At 38.0% G+C, this 16,984-nt stretch overlaps 1 protein-coding gene across 1 annotated transcript; it reads left to right on the top strand.

Annotated features, from left to right (window-relative positions):
* The first annotated feature begins 2,369 nt into the window (after window positions 1-2,369).
* Window positions 2,370-16,410, top strand: HSPA14 (heat shock protein family A (Hsp70) member 14). The gene is made up of 14 exons (XM_085299020.1): window positions 2,370-2,444; window positions 2,518-2,598; window positions 2,718-2,800; window positions 3,873-3,921; window positions 4,858-4,951; window positions 5,069-5,159; window positions 6,510-6,614; window positions 7,407-7,568; window positions 8,446-8,601; window positions 9,942-10,044; window positions 12,323-12,538; window positions 12,934-13,107; window positions 14,041-14,111; window positions 15,732-16,410. Exons 1-14 carry the CDS (start codon window positions 2,388-2,390, stop codon window positions 15,808-15,810), a joined length of 1,521 nt encoding a protein of 506 aa, XP_085155146.1. The 5' UTR covers window positions 2,370-2,387; the 3' UTR covers window positions 15,811-16,410.
* Window positions 16,411-16,984: the final 574 nt, after the last annotated feature.

Raw genomic sequence — 16,984 nt, 5'->3', positions numbered from 1 at the left:
AGTATCTGGAAAATAACCATGAGTGTCCATAGCCGAGGCATGAACAAACAGAACACRTTTGTGTAGCAGAGACTTTGGCAGTGGGGCCACAATTACTTTTTGACACAAAAATTACACATATAGTTTTATATTCTTATCCCAATATAAATCTATCAGCAAAAAATGGCACAACTGGAACTAGGATTTCAGGGAAAGCATGAGAAAGTTATTCTTGGAGGGTTCCTGCACTAGGGGCTTCTTATCATCTTAACTTCAATGTCTCTTTTTAGACTCCCTCCCATCTTCACCTTTGCCAAAGACACCTTCCTCTTGCTTCCTCTCCTGAGACACCCTTTTATAATACTTTCTCCAATCCCTACAGGTCTCTCCTGTACTTCTTCCCTTTCCATTCCTATGTTTACAAATCAAGGTAGAAAGGAGCTACAATTTGGAAATACTAAAGGCATTGTTTTCAGTTATGTAAGTGTTGCCTTTATCAACCCCTGTGATCATCTCATGCACGTCGATTCCTAGTAACTGGAGCTCCAGGCAGGTTTCCCCTTGGTCAGACTTCAGCAAGCTCAGTTGTTCCAAGAGGGACAACCCTTTCACTAAAATATTTAGGAAACCCAGGATAAGTTTTTTGACACAGAATTCATTTCTGACCTTGGTTAACTTCTTTAACCCTTATGTGATCTTCATATGCTCCTTTAAGCCTTCTGTGTATCATATATAAAGCAAGGATAAGGACAATGTTTTACTTCCGAATGAGGCAGTGAGATGGGATTATATTGTATTTAGACTCCTTTTGGAAATGRGAGCCAAATAAGCACCTTAACTTGACTTATTACAGAACTACTGTAGAATTTATAAYGGGAGGGCACAAAGATGCATTTTTAGGTGACTCTGCTGTCTTCTAAGGTGCATGGAGAAATTGGCTGCGTCCAAAACAGGCTCCCTGAATGTTCATCAAAGGGGATCTGTGGGTACATGACACCAAAATTGTGCTGGATACTGGTTTGCAATGTGTCTTCTCTGTGTATTTGTTCAAATATAAATCTAAAAATATTCTCCCCTTTTCTTTTCCCAAACTGATTTAAGATCTATTGCTGCTAAACTCATTCTCCTCTCCCTTTCCATTGCAAGTCCTCTCAGCCTGTTTATCAGCTATGCTTGATTATTCTAATATATATTTCAATACACCACACTAAGCCAAAAGCAAAAGGTTTTTGCTATTAAATGCARCTTGTGTTATGAGGTCAATTGTAATATACCTAAAGTTGAGGTGGGGGGGGGGGGTAGCCAGCATTCCTTGATTGTCCCTAAAGCAGGTTGTTGCTTGAAGCACACCTGAGAAACACAAAGGTCCAGGGTTTTCTAGTACCAAAAAGACTGCTCCAAAACACCTGTGTTCAGTATCAGGCCTTGTGAAATCTCAGCAGCCTTCAGCATGGGAATGTTTTTTGTCAGGAAGAAGTGAGCTTGGTATGATGTCAAATTCCTCCAAATCATGACTTAAGTTAAAAAGCACATAGATTAGAAGTTTTTTTTTTTTCCTGTAATAATGGTGAGATGGACCTCACTAGTGCCACTGTAACATAAGGATGTGGTGCTTCACTTTTCAGAGACTGGTCACGCACAGTTAGACTATGCGAGCTTGACTGGCAGTAGTTACGATACTTAGATGCAAATACTTGCACTTTCTCCCCGTGCTTCATCTAAACCGTGAAAGAAACCCACCCCGCAGTGCGTGCATGCAATACCTTCGTCCGCTTTCCTCTGCCTTCATCCCTATTTTCTTGTTGACTGGGTCGGCTGGGGTTAAGCGTTTGGAAAAGGGTCTTACCCTAGCTCCTAGCCAGGCGGAAGTTGGGGCTGCGGTTCTGTTTCGGTTTGGCCGTTASCGGCGGCAGGTTTCCGTGACAGGGGGCAGCGGCCACCACGGCCGCCATCTCGGGCGCGGCCCGGCGCCCGCAGCCCCGCGCCAGGCCGCGAGCCGCCTACCGTGTGGGGCTCCCCGGCCCGCACCCAAGGGTGCCTGCGGGCTCCTTCCAGAAGGAAACGCGGACACTGATATTCCTTGCGCATTTTTTTTTTCCTCACACTCAGTCCCAAGGAGCCTCSACGACCCGCCACGCGGCGGCTCTGCCCCGTTACTATGCCCGATGACGCCCTTCTCCCGATTTTTCTCATTGGGCGCTCCGCGGATGACGACACTCCTAATGGCGCCGAGCGCAGCGGCGCGGGGAGAAGGGGAGGGAGGAGGAAAAACCTTGCGCTTCTCTGCGATTGGTTGTGAGGGAGCAGGCTTGCGTGCTCTGATTGGCGGGCGGGGCGGAGCCGGCAGCGGGATTGGTTCCGTGAGGCGGGAGGCGCAGTGCATTGTGGGTGCGACGCGCGCGGCGTTGATGGCGGCCATCGGCGTCCACCTGGGCGCTACCTGTGCCTGCGCCGCGGTCTACAAGGTGAGGGGTCGGGGCGCGGCGGGGCCAGGCYGGGGCTCGGCCGCGGCCTCACGAGCGGTGCCTCTCTCCTCAGGATGGCCGCGTGGACGTGGTGGCCAACGACGCCGGGGACCGGGTGACTCCCGCCGTGGTGGCGTTCTCGGAAGGCGAGGAGGTGAGGCGCCGTCTGCGGCCTGCGCGCCCCGCCGAGGGGAGGGGAGCGCGGCGCGGCTCGGCTCGGCTCGGCTCGGCTCGGCTCGGCTCGGCTCGCGACCCGCTCGCTTTCTCCGCCAGGTGGTTGGCCTAGCCGCGAAGCAGGGCAGAATCAGAAACATTTCGAACACTGTGGTGAAAGTGAAGCAGATCCTTGGACGAAGGTAAGAGAAGAGGAGCGCAGTGAACTCGGGGAGCTCAGCTTCCCCGCTGAAGCTGCTCAGCGAGGTGTAGTTGCGGCTTTGAAGCTGACATGCTAGAGGTATTTTCTATCGAAGATATTCTATACTTAAGTAATTACATTTGTTATTTATAGTCAATAACCTGTCAAAGCTAGGTTAACTTATGTTTGTCATATTATACCTGTAATGAAAGGTAAGTTAAGTTTTTTAAAAAAACATAGAGTATTTTGTGTCTGAATTGATTTCCATTTCTGACTTCTAACAGGAATTTAATAATACATAAAACACTTGCTTTTGACCAGTATTTAGCTTTTTTTAACAAATATATATATATATATATATATATATATATTTTAACTTGGAGATATTACTAGGGCTGAAATCAGCTCTGATTTAGTTCATCTTAAACTCAAATCACTTGCTGTGACGATGATGAAATACATTGGTGAAATGCCTCTTTAGTTAGTAGACTTGTGATGATTTGCGGTGACAGCTACAATGATTTTAAAACTAAACTTGCTTTGACATCAGAGATTTCACAAAACACTTCAGCTGTAATCTAGTTTTCAGTTACAGCTGTTTAACTGAAATGAGTTGACAAGAAGCTGTCTGTTCTGATGTTTTCCATAGCATTTTTTTCAGAGCCATATCTTTCTGTAGTCAATAGTTAAGTTTAAAGATGATTAGCTTATTGCTGCTCTGTTGTTTCAGTCAATGCAATAAAAGTGATACTGACATCTTTTAGAACTGATTATTGAGAGTAATGTTAGGTTAGAATTTCCCCCCCCTTAATGTTACGAGCCATATATCCTAACTTTCAGATATTTGTTTCTTTCTTAGTTTGGGGGAAGGAGGGTTGAAAGATAATGAACAGTCAGAACCATTTTTTTTCCTACTATATATATATATCTGTAGGGAGAATAGGAATTCTGGCTGAAATACAGTTTCATATAGTATAGATCTTATTCAGGACATCAATGCAATGAATTTTGAAATTTATTTATATAGATTTATCTATATTATTTATTCTGCTATTCTGAATTTGTCTTGATAGCTCTGGTGACCCACAAGCTGAGAAATATATTACAGAAAGCAAGTGTTCAGTAAGTATAATGTAATTTGTGGTGGTGTTCTCAGAATAACTTGTATCATTTTCCAATATTCTTTATTGCATTGTTTGTGTTGCACTGTGCTTGTGCATTTTTTTGTTTGCTTGTTTGTTGTTTTTAGTGATCAGCTCTCATTATATGAGATCTATGTAATGCTATATAGAACATGTTTCTCCCCTTGCAAGGTAGAGGCTTCACCATGAAATCTGCCAATATAGTCCAATAGAAAAATTAATATGTCTCTGGGCCATTCTCAAAAGGGATGATTCTTTAATATATTCAAATAATAGCATTGTAGTGTTCCTTAGTGCTGGTAGAAGTCACTCAGGGTAGAGCATTTTGTGATTGTAAATGCTTAAATACTTGATTTAATTACATTATTTATTTGACTAATACTGTGTTTGTTGCTGGATACCCTCTGGCAAAGCAAGAGGAAAAATTACCCTAAGTCATACAAAACTTGCTCTTTACCTCACGTTCTTTTCAGTCTGTAAGTACATGAGTACCACTTAAGCTGTAACCGGGCTTTGACTCATTCCTAAGGGAGGAATGAGGGGGGTTTTTTACTAGTCTTTAATTCTTCATATTTGTAGGCTTATGTAGATAACCATTAGTGAATATAAGCAAGTGAATACTCTTGCTCTGACATTTACTTTGTACTAAGGAAAACCTTTTAATTGTAAAAGGAAGTCTGGAGCCTTTAAGTCCATATCAATGTCATTCTCCTATTTATTGGATAATATTGGGTTTCTTTGAGATCTTTGATAAACATTTTCTAAATATTTATTCCCTTACAGCAGAATACTAATGTATAGAGAGTATTTACAAAGTCTAATGCTTTTGACTTCAAATGGAAATTAAATTAAGCACTACTTTTCCGTAATAACCAAATACACCTTACGAATACGTGTTTTTTTTTTTTTCTCCCAGATAATTGAGAAGAATGGAAAACTTTACTATGAAATAGCTAATAAACTTATTAATCCAGAAGATGTTGCGAAACTCATTTTCAGTAAAATGAAAGGTATATAATAAGTAAAATCATAAGATATTTTAGTTTAAGCTGTCCTCATTTTTTGAGATGTGGTGTGTTGATCTCTTTTGCTTTTAATCAACATGTTCTGCCTATGTTTATAAACAGAAACTGCTCAGTCTGCATTGGGTTCAGATGTAAATGACGTTGTTATCACTGTACCATTTGATTTTGGAGAGAATCAGAAAAATGCCCTTGGGTAAGAGGATTAAGATTTTTCTGTTGTTTAACATACCTAAAGCAGACCGTGTGGCAGATCAGCAATGAAAAGTCTCCTGTTGGACTCCAGCTTTTAGCCATCAGTTGAGAAGTTGGAATGCTAGTCTGAATAGTGAAAATGCAATAATAAGAAATAAGCTCCTAACTGTAGTAACTTTATGAAATTCACTTTGTCATAACTGTGAAATTCTGAATCAGTTTAAGAGGAAGTTTTGGTAACATCAATGATAGTACTTCTGAAATTAAATTCTATCTCTAGGGTTCTTCAGTGTGCTCTTAGAAAAATGTACAGTTTGTCTCATTCTTCCTCAATGATTTCTCACCCCTTTACACGGCAAAACTGACCAACCCAAGTGGCATTACATAATATTGTTGAGGACTCTTTTTGCCACAGAGCTGATACAGAATACATACAAAACCAAAAATCCTGTTACTGGATATATGGTTTCTTGGCCATGTTTAAGACTGCCTGTCAAGGCAGTGTAGGATACTTTGTGCTACTGTCGCTTCTGATCTTAGTGTGCTCCATGGAACAAAAATTATACTCCCTTTTCAGCAAAAGTGACTTAAGTAAAATAAAGTTCTGCTTGGAAGTGCAGCTGTAAAAATTTCTGCATGTGAAAAGATGAGCAGACTTTTCAATATGTCAAAAGTGTAAGCTGTGCGTAATCAGCAGCACCTCTTACTAGTTTCTGATATTTAGAAGCTGTTAAGAGTCTCCTTGAAATATTCAGGGCACACCTAGTCATAAAATGTGAGTGAGCTGGGTATTTTTAATATGTATAATGAAGTGAAAGAATCATTATTCTAGCATACAAATCTCAAAACTTCAGGATGGATAAAACAAATTGTAGGACAGTTCCAGAGACACTAAAGTTTCAAGAAAATGTTTAAGCTGTGGCAGCTTTTTAAAAAATATTTATTTATTTTTGAAGTAAAAAGCATATTTTCCTAGCATTACATATTGTGAAATGGCATACCAAAAATTTTTAATGTCATACACTTGGGAATAAGTTAACCGCAACTGCTTGGGTTTTCTTGATCTTGTTGTTGAAGTGGGGAGGGGGACTTGGCTTTTTTTAATGGTATGTGTAAGACTGGTRAATCAGTGTTTTCCTTGCTGATAAGCAGAACAGAACCAACTACCTGAAGAACACAGTAGCAACTGCAATTTTTCACAAATTTTCTTTTCCAGTCACTTCACTTTAATATCACATTGTAAAGAAGCTCTGAATTGGTGATGTATCTAGTTCTGATGAGGTCTTAATAGCATGTGTAACTAGTGAAATCATTAAATGCTATTATGAAATGCTGTTATGCCTTATCACAGGGAAGCAGCTGCAGCTGCTGGATTTAATGTTATGAGGTTAGTCCATGAGCCATCTGCAGCTCTCCTGGCTTACGGAATTGGCCAAGATTCACCCACTGGGAAAAGGTAGAATTTTAATATTTTACTACTTAAATTTAAGCTGCCATAGTTAATCCATAGAGATTTAATAAGTCAAGTGCTATCCTGAGAAATCTTAAATGGAGAGGGAATGCTGTGTTGCTGTAACAGTAAATACAACGTTAATAACTTGAAGCTTAGTTTTCTCTTTCTCAATAAAGCTGTCTGCCAATAGCCCATAATGTTTTAAACTACTTTATAGTTCTGTTATTTTGTTTCTTTAAGATGCATCCTTTTCCAGATTCTATCTTGTTCTTTAATGAGCAGACTGGCTTAAAGAAAAATGAATCCCTTTACTTGCACACATTTATGTGAAGCTGATTTTTAATTGTGGGAGTCACTGTCATTTTACATGCAGTAAAATGATTGAAGCTGAGTTCCTGGATGCAGTAGGTGGGTTTGGTATCCCTTGTAAGAGTGTTCAGATAAATGACAAGGCTTTCAAAATAGCAAAGGCTGCCCACAAGGCAAACAGATATTTTGTTTTTTCTTGGTATTTTTTTTTAACCCTCTTATAATTGGCTCTATGATGTTAAACCTAATGTTCAGTTCTCAGTTGAGTTGGCATTGGTTACTCTTTCTCTATTTGTATCTTGTATCAAGCAACATTGTAAAGGAGTTGCTGGTACCACAGATGGGTTAAATCCAATCATCCCAAATGGAATTCTCTTTAAAAGGAACTGATCAAAATCTGAAATATATTAAGATGGGTGTGTCTCAAAGTGTGTCAAAGCAAACAATTGTGGATGACCTTAATACAATTTTTGTTTACTGTGGCAGCAATGTGTTGGTCTATAAACTTGGTGGAACATCGCTCTCTATCACAGTCATAGAAGTGAACAGTGGCATCTACCGTGTTCTTGCTACAAACACAGATGATAGCATAGGTGGAGTTTGCTTCACGGAAGCCTTAGCACAACACTTAGCATCAGAATTTCAGAGGTGGGTTTTGAATTCCAAGTATGTGTGGTGGTGCTAGGAGAAGAATTTCATTGTCTAATACATGCTTTAAAATATATGTGTGTATGTGTGTGTGTGTATATATATATATATATATATGAAATTTTGTTCTGGCACATCTAACAGACTGTCCCTGACCGAAGTATTAAAGGAACAGTCAGCTGCTGGTGGGTGAGCTGGGGGTGGGGGGGAGACGAAGAGGATTTTGGTTGTGGGTAAGCATTGTCAGAATTCAGTATTGAACTAGGGGGTGACTTTATTTTGTGCTCTGCTGCAAATTGTTCTACTTGGGATGATGCTTTTAACCACTGACTGCATGTATCCTTTTAACTTCCTACTGTGTTTGTGTATTTTGTGTGTGCAGGCACTTGYTGGCCTGAAAGACGACTTGTTGAGGGGTCTGGGTCATTAGGCTGAAGCCTGTATGTCGTATCTCACTGATGAACAAAAATCCAATGTATTAGTACAAGATAGTGTTTTTTGTGTTTGATTTTTTTTTAGTGTTTGATTACTTATAGTAGTCTCTGCGGCTAAAATTGGTAGACTTGCAGGCATTTTCTTGCTATTTCTCCTTCAAACAAATCTTGTAAGTAACTGCAAGAAATTTCTTGGTAGAAGACTTAAGAAATCTCTCTCTGATAAAAGCTAATGTTTGAGTTCACACGAGTGCTTCTACATGGTCTTTAGTTGAATTCAAAATAGCCGTTTTTATTCTTAGTAAACTTTTAATAGTGGCATTGTAGGCAATACTAAAATGTAGGCTGAGAATTGTGCGATAGGTTTAACACTTTTCTTCCAGAAAGTTAGCATATCACTCAAATATCTACCTTCCTAAATAAGACATTTCTGTTTAACATAGGTCTTGTAAACATGATATCAGAGGAAATCCCAGAGCCATGATGAAGTTAATGAACAGCGCTGATGTTGCAAAGCACTCATTATCAACTCTGGGAAGTGCAAATTGTTTTGTAGATTCACTGTATGATGGCTTGGATTTTGATTGTAATGTATCCAGGTAAAACAAGTTTTGAAATTACTTCTCTTATGTTGCATTATGTTTTAAACTTTTCTGCTTCATTTTTAGTTTATTCAATAAAACTTGTTATTAGCAATATTGATTTTTAAAGATAAATAAGATGATGAAACTTGCTTTCTTTCAGCTTCTTTTGTGTTAGTGGTTCTATTATGATTTAAGATCTGCAGTAGCTGGGCATTAGCACCACGCAATATTGCCGTAATGGTTTGAAAATAAAATGAAAAAAGGTACTGGGAGACCCCATGTTTGGAATCTGTTTGACTGAAAGGGGAATGGATGTTGGTATCAATCAAGGTGCTTTTATTCTATTATTGCATTTTTTTAAAAAAGAAAAGGCTTTTGGTCTCTTTCATCTAAATGAGCTCCAGAAATACAGAAATTGGGGAAACTTTGATGTTACCTCTCTTGATAGCTGGGAGTGGAAAGATACTTTGTCTCTTACAGGTTTTTTTGTTTGTTTATACTGCTGTGTCTTCCTGCAAGCTACTTCTCTCTTCCAATGGTCTGTTAATGAACTGTTAATGAAATATTTGGCTGATTTTTCTTTTTCTTTCTTTTCTTTTTTTTTTTTTTTGGTTGCTTTTCCAGTTAGCAACTTTGGCAAAATGAGCTAGGTTTTTCATTATTGTTTTTATTTTAGAACTGTGCATCCATTGTTGCAGCAGTTGGATTTGGTTAAATAAGGCACAGTATGTCTGCAGATCTAAAAAGTTCTGCTGTACAACATCTGTTTGGCTCAGCTTTAATTAGGATTCTAGTCCTGTGGACTACACGGACTTTGGAGAATTTGATTTTTTGCTCATGCAGAATGAAGCTTGCTCTTTAGGCTCAAAAGAGCTCAAAACAAACAAATTATGGATTTTGTATGCCTTGCTTGTCTGAAGTACCTACTCCTGCATGCATGTAGGAGACAATTTACCTCTGAAAATTCAGGTGGCATATTTCAGTCTTTGTGTATTTTCAGCTTGAAGCTGACAGAATGGTTCTAGGATTTTTTGTTTCTTAGTTGACTTCACTTGTATATGAAAACTAAGTGAGGAGGGGTGTTCTTCTAAACTGCACTTAAAGTCTGAATAGGTGTTAGTGATGGAAACAGTAGTGGAGATATTTTCACAGCAAAATCACTTCTTTGGTATTAATAATTAGGAGGAAAAAATCTTTTTGCCTGTTTAAAAAAAAAAAAAAACTTAATGTGAGGTTTAGCTAGGGAAATGAAATATATTCTGAAAATCATTATTATTCCATTTCAAGTGTACACTCCTCTAATGGAATAGATGGTGTTTCTTATTTCTTCTTCTCTCTCTCTCTCTTTTTTTTAGGGCCAGGTTTGAACTTATTTGTTTTCCACTTTTTAGTAAATGTATAGAAGCAATTAAAAACCTCTTACAGCAAGTTGGATTTACAGCAGATGATATCAATAAGGTAATAATGGAAATTGTTTTTGTCTCCAGTATGCTTTTAACTCTACAGGAAATAGATTTTGAGACCTGCTTTCCTTACAGACTGTTATAATCTTATTTTCTGATGTGCTTAAGCTTTTTGGATCAGATTCAACAAAGTATGTAGGCTCAGACTCTTAGAGCTCCTGTTCTCCCTTTGATTTCAGTTGAAATTAAGTGGAAATGAGTCAAGTGTGTTTCGTGGCCGCATATTCACTAAGCGATAAAGTAGTCAGATGAATTCTGTGTGTAACTCTTCAGAGCTGAGGAGTACTTCACGTTCGGTCAGTAGACTCTTTCCTCTACCTTTGCTAAGCTTTGGATTGGGCTTGCTCACACTTGTGAAGACGCTATTGGATATCAATTTCACCTGTCCTATGAGTTGAACAGATCACTTAATGTCCATTTGGTGCCCATGTTCATCCTCCTTTCATTTTCCTTGTTAACCTAAAAACCTATAAACACCTTAGATGCCAAATTATAGTGTTTTAGGGCCAAAGATGGTGAGTAAGGTAACAAATATTACTTAGTTTCATTCAAATGCCTCTAGCCTGGTACGAGTATAATTTATCTTAACTCATGTATACCTGTGTCTGGCAAATAATACTGCATTTGCAACTGGTGGCTTGGCACACCAATACAGCTTTCTACAGCAAAAGTTAGCCAGTGCTTCTAATAAAACAGGATGCTACTTCAGACTATTCACTGTGTGATTTCTGAATTCCAGGCTAATGCAGTTTAGGCCATTGTTCACAGAATATCTTGTGTTTTCTGGTGGCAATACTTTTAAGTGGCCAAGTGTGCTGTCCTCTTGGGCTTTAATAATCCTCTTAAATAGACAACTATTTAAATAGACAACTAAAGTGGCAATTAGCTTCATTTCCACAACTCGCTGACCTAAAGGAAGTTACTGGAAGAAATAAAAGGTTTTAAGGTTTTTAAGTTTTTTTTATTTTTTTATTTTTTTTATTTATTTTTTTTTTTTTTTTTTTTTTTTTTTTTTTTTTTTTTTTTTTTTTTTTTTTTTTTTGCGCTAAGCCAGCTGACTAAGCTGCGCAAAGTCCAGTAAATGGTGGCTGGTTACCAGTGACATTCCTCAGGGTTTGATGCTGGGGCCAAGATTGTTTATATCTCTATTAAGAGCCTGAATGATGGCCAACTGTGTGCTCTCAGCTGGTTTGCAGACAGTACCAAATTGAGGGGAGCAGCTGATACACTGGAGGGCTGGATTGCTATTCAGAGGAACTCAAAAAGCATGAGAAGAAGAGAATCAAAATTAATCAAAGGCAAATGCAGAGTCCTGCATTTGGGATGCAGTAAACCTACACAGCAGGACAGGTTGGGGGTTGAATAGCTAGAAAGCAACTTTGAAGAAAAAGACTTGTGGTTCCTGGTCAACAAGCTGTACAGGAGTTGGCAGAGTGCTATTGCAGCAAGAAGGCCAACTATCTGCTGGCCTGTAATAGTAAAACTATAGCCAGTAGGTGTAGGAAAGTGATTGTTTCCTACTTGGCAGTTGATGACATTGTATATGTCCAGTTTGAGGCTCCCCATAGATGACTGACATACTGGAGCGAATCCAGTTGTAGGGCTCCCAGGATGGTTTGGGGCTGGAGCATATGACTTACAAGGAGAGACTAAGGAAGCCGGAATTGTTCAGCCTTAGGATGAGAAGGCTCAGGGGAGACGTTATTCTGTCTACAGCTATTTAACATGAGGCGTAAACAAGGTAAAACCTGACTCTTCTTAGAGGTACATGATGCAAGAGTGCATTGCAACAGACACAAGTTGCAGCATGGATGTTCTAGATAGAGACAGGGTCCTGAGCAGCCTTTTCTAAAGATAGAGAATCCACAACCTCTCTTGGGCCCCTATTTCAGTATCTGACCACCCTTACAGTAAAAATTCTTTTCTTTCTAACTGGACCTTTTCTGAGTAGAAGGTTGGACTTGATGACCTCTGTTGGTCACTTCCAACCAAACAGGATTTTATGTTGGATTCCTCAATCTTTAAAATGTCACTTCATCTAGCTGATGCTTTCTATGTAAAAGATATTTCTTCAATATACTTTTTCAAGTTTTCAAGCTATTTCCTTTAATTCCAAATGCAAAAAGAACAGAAGTCAAGTCAACATAACTTTTGTAATGGTTACAGAAAATATCCTAGAGCAGTTTGTGCTTCTCTATTGAAAGGTGGAGCCTGTCTTTCTTTTTTTATAATTCTTAAGAAAGATTTGAAGTCATTGAGGCATATTTTTCTAGGTAGTTCTGTGTGGTGGGTCTGCTCGAATCCCAAAGCTACAGCAGCTGATCAAAGACATATTTCCAACTGTGGAGCTGCTGAACTCTATTCCTCCAGATGAAGTAATTCCCATTGGTGCAGCCATAGAGGCAGGAATCCTACTAGGGAAAGAGAATCCTTCTTTAGAAGATGAAGCACTCTTAATTGAGTGTTCTGCCAAAGATATTCTACTTAAGGTAAGGCTAAAATTATTTACCTTTTGAACATTTTACTGCTGTGTTGAATACATACTACAGCATAGTGTTACTGATGTTGGAGATGTAGTATTGCTTTAAAATTGGCTTTACAGATAGTTTATAGGTCAGCTCTAAGTGCAGATCGAAATCTTTCAGAACTGATGGAAAAACTCCTGTTGACTTCAATGGGAGTTAGATTTGGTCCTTGCTATGTTGCAACAGCTGGATTTATTTACTTAATATTTTCAATTTTTGGAGTTGCTATGATGTAAGTACAGCAGAAAGGATGAATCTTGAGTTTCTTTTGTTCTTGCATGGTGCAGTGTTTTATAGCTTCCGGCTTGCTGAAGTATAAAGGCATGAACTTTTTTTTTTTTTTTTTCCTCTCTTTTAAGGGAGTAGATGAGTCAGGGGCTGACAAATTCATAGTGCTATTTCCATCAGGGACACCACTGCCAGCTCGAAGGCAGCACACCTTGCATGCTCCTGGAAACACTTCTTCTGTATGCCTTGAACTATATGAGTCATTAGGGAAAAGTTCTTTGAGTGAAGAAGGCAAATTTGCGCAGGTGAGTGTATGCATATTCATATGCACTTTAATGTGAATTATTTGGAAATCAAGTGGGTCTGCAAAAAAAATTAAAACCAAAACCAACCCGACCCCTACCAAACTGCTGGTGGCAAATTTAGAATCACTTGTGTCATCTTGGAAGCTATCCCTAAACATTCTTCCATATATATGCTCTAAAATATTTAAGCACTTAAGAAAATTTAACTTTTTTCTCTCAAATTTCTAAATGCCTGCTTGGTTTTTCTGTGGGGCTATGTCAGTGCAGCTGTCTGGGGTGAAAGATCATGACCAATTGTCTTGGTAGTATACAGGTCTCCAAGGAGTTAAAAATACATCAGCTGCGTCATTACCTCCAGCAATTGTGTGTATCGTTATGGTATTTTTTAATATTCCTAGATTGGACAAAATATTAGTACTAAATACCACTGTGGAAATCAAATGTGGTAAGATGAGATGATTAAATCCTCATCTGACATGAGGGAGTCAGCCCTTTAAGAGAATGCTGTTTGCTTGAAACAGTATGATGTGCGTAGTTTTGCTTCTGTTCCCTGACTTATGGAGGCAGTGCAGTGAACATGTGGCTGGAATGAACATAATGCTTGAGGAAAGTTTCGTTTCACCTTAGTCTTGCCCAAAGGTCTGTGAGCGAATAGGATGTTGTATAGTAATTCCAGAACTGATCCTAGATAAAAGAGGATGTTCAAGTCTTACTCTAGTCTGTGAAAGCTGTAAGTTTTCCAGTCATCTCAGTAATAGACCCTGAAATATGAAAATGGCAGACAAATAGCTAAATACATACGGAATTCCTCTACAGTGCACTAGAGCACTTCATGAATTGTGCACCTTATCACTTGTATCACTGTTGTCTTTTTATTAAACTCCTTTGCAAAGGTCTAGAGAACTTATGCTTATCTTTTACTTTTTTTAATAGATTGTTCTCCAGGATTTAGATAAAAAGGAAGATGGCCTACATGATATATTAACTGTCCTCACTATGAAGAGGTACCCAGAATATTCTTGTTTTGCTTTTGAACTTGCTATGTGGTGCTTCTGCAAGAGTTGTTGTTCCCCTTGAGACACGCATGCACGCACGCACACACACACGGAAAGTTCAACTGTTGTCATCTTTCATTAATGCAGCAACTTACCTGTTTTGGTGGTATCATCAATTCGCAAATACCATATTCATGCAGATGTGGTTGAGTTTTACACTTTTTGTTTTACTTTTTCTCTGGAGTTATGCAGCTTTCTGGTTTGACTCATAGGGAAATAAAACCATGCAGTCTAAAGAATTCTCTGGGTAACTTTTGAAGAGCTGATCAGTTTTACTGTGCTTGATAGTAGTCGGGATCTAAAATTCCCTGTGAAGGAGGGTCAGGTAGGTTTTTAAGCATGTCTGCACTCTCTGGGGGGAAAAAATGAAGTAGAATCTGACTTCATTAGTTACTAATGAACCCATGAAGGACTTCTTACATATGTTTCATTTGTGATGAAAACCTGTGGTCTTATCCCTTTAGAAACAGTATTGTTAAGCATGAGAAATAATGCTTCAGGAAATCATGCTTAATAAATCTATCCTTTTACAGTAGATTAAGTGGAGAAGATCTCTTACCTTGAATTTAAAAGAATTATTTGAAAGTATTTCTCTAATTTGCGTAGGCCTTAATAGGAGTGGTTGAATCATTTGAAATAGAATTTCACTTTAAGTAATTTTTAAAGATAATAGAAAGTAGTTAAAACATATGCTTGTCTTCTGAGGATTGCCATGAAGTTCATATTCTTTTTCTAAATAAGTAAGCTGTCCAAGCGTTATTAAGAAAACATTTGGTGTTTGAGTACAAAATACCTTTTTTCTTATGTTGACTACCAGATGTGTTAATACTCTATTTATAGACATTACCAGAAGTGCCTTGTTAGTCATAAAAGGGTTTGCATTTAAGGTTGATAAGGAAAACATCTCATAGTTATATGTGCAGTTGTATATTGCAGACAACTTCCAATGTGTTAAAGGGATAGTATTTGATAGTATTTGGGTAAAAGACTCAGTGAAAATTTCACCAGAACACATCATCTATTTCCCTAAATCTTAAGCATGATAACTTCATGTTATGTCTAGTTGAAGTGGTATCTGATACTATCTTTAATTCTTTGGCTTAAAAATGAGGTTTTCTTCTTTGAAGCATACTTGTTACTTTCCTAAAGCAGAACTCCCGTGCTTTGAGAAGACCTGCTTATATATGTTGGTTACCATTACTCAGTGTTCCCCAGATAAATATTTTGAATGATGTTACTACATATTTGTTTACAAAACTCCTGTTAAAGGCACTTAATTACAGTAATAACATATGTAAGCATATTCCAGAGTCTGTTCTGTTATATTTGGAGAAGATACAAGCTTTAATGGAGAGCAATAAATGCATATCTAACTATTCAACACAGTAAACTAAACTTAATTTCATAAATCAGTTTCATCTATCTTGATGCTTGTTATCTGCTGTTATTTGATGTTACTCTTTGCTTTCATCTGCATGAAGAATATTATTGTTAATCCTCTCTAGAACATGCAGTAACATTAAGCTGTGTGTTGAGATAGTTCTAAACATGCCTTTCTCTTTGATCTAGGGATGGATCCTTGCATGTTACCTGCACCGATCAAGATACAGGAAAATGTGAAATCATCACTGTTGAAGTGGCATCATAGTCCCATTTGAAAGGAAGCATTTTTTCCAAAATGTTCTTGTCTCTTTTTGGCTTGTCCTCCAAAGTGGTGACTATTTCTAAGATATCTTTAGATAAAACGTTAATTTGCCTCCAATTCTATTTAGAGTGGAAAATACAGAATATTGATTTAGATATGCAAACAACAGAGCATCGAATTATCAGCAGCACTTTTTTTTTAAAAAAAAGTCCAGAAGGTAAATCATCAGGTCTGTGATTCAGAAACATGTACATTATATAATCTGTAATACTTTGTCATTTGATTTGAAAAAGATTTTTTTCTGAAGACTAAGACCTGTACCCATTTGATCAGTATATGTGCAGTTTCAACAATAAAACTAGAACCAGCAAAACCTAGTCTTGTAAATATCCACACTCAAACAATTGTACAGAATTGTACTAAAATCCTTATTGTTTTGAAAAGATTGCCTAGAATCCTGGAGATGGTGCCCATTTGAGCTGGGCTCTTGAGTAGGATTTTTTTGTGGAACTATTGTAAGATGGTTTTGTGATGCTACTTGAAGAATGTGTTTAAGGGCTATATGTGCTTATTTATGTTATTAATAAAATACTTTTTTATACAGTTGCTGGTATGCTCTGTATTGTGGCACTCTGTTAATTTATAAGTCATTATATATATTGGTTAGTTTGGATATAAACTGATAGCTTTTCTCATTTTAGGTGTAGGATTAATGAGATGGAGCAGACAAGCATACTTACAGGATTTGGAGGTCTCAACCTAGTATGTAGATAACAAGGGTATCAGATGAGCCTTTCTTAGGGCCACATGTTACCTTGCCAAATATTTAATATATTTATTCTGTTACTTCAGAATTAGAGGCGTAAGCAGAAGCTAGAGAGGAGCATGACTGCCTGGGATGCAGGAGACATGGATTCAATTATCTGTTTTTCTACAGACTTCAAAAGTTTAGGTCTTACGTTTCTCAGTTACTTATCTTAGAAAATGTATTTTAATGTTTCTACCTCCCCAAAGCAGTGGATTCTGTAATAGTATAGTAATAAAACTTACTGCATTCCAAACAACTGCCTAGATCATGTGGTTTACCAGACTAAACATTGAAATTGTAAGGCTGCCTTAACTATCTGAAGTGCTTTCCAAGTTCTGCCCTGCCTGGCCTTGCTTATTTAATCTCTTA

Source organism: Rhea americana, unplaced genomic scaffold (genome assembly GCF_003343005.1).
Source record: "Rhea americana isolate MKP2758 unplaced genomic scaffold, rheAme1 scaffold_1, whole genome shotgun sequence".
In the NCBI taxonomy this organism is placed as follows: Eukaryota; Metazoa; Chordata; class Aves; order Rheiformes; family Rheidae; genus Rhea; species Rhea americana.
The sequence above is the reverse complement of the archived record's forward strand: the minus strand, read 5'-3'. Positions and strand labels throughout refer to the sequence as shown.

Excerpts from the sequence above, each read along its gene's own strand:
- HSPA14 (XM_085299020.1), top strand. The coding sequence starts at position 2,388 with ATGGCGGCCATCGGCGTCCACCTGGGCGCTACCTGTGCCTGCGCCGCG. Across the intron at positions 2,801-3,872 it reads AAGCAGATCCTTGGACGAAG|CTCTGGTGACCCACAAGCTG; the intron begins GTAAGAGAAGAG and ends TTGTCTTGATAG. Across the intron at positions 8,602-9,941 it reads TTTGATTGTAATGTATCCAG|GGCCAGGTTTGAACTTATTT; the intron begins GTAAAACAAGTT and ends TCTTTTTTTTAG.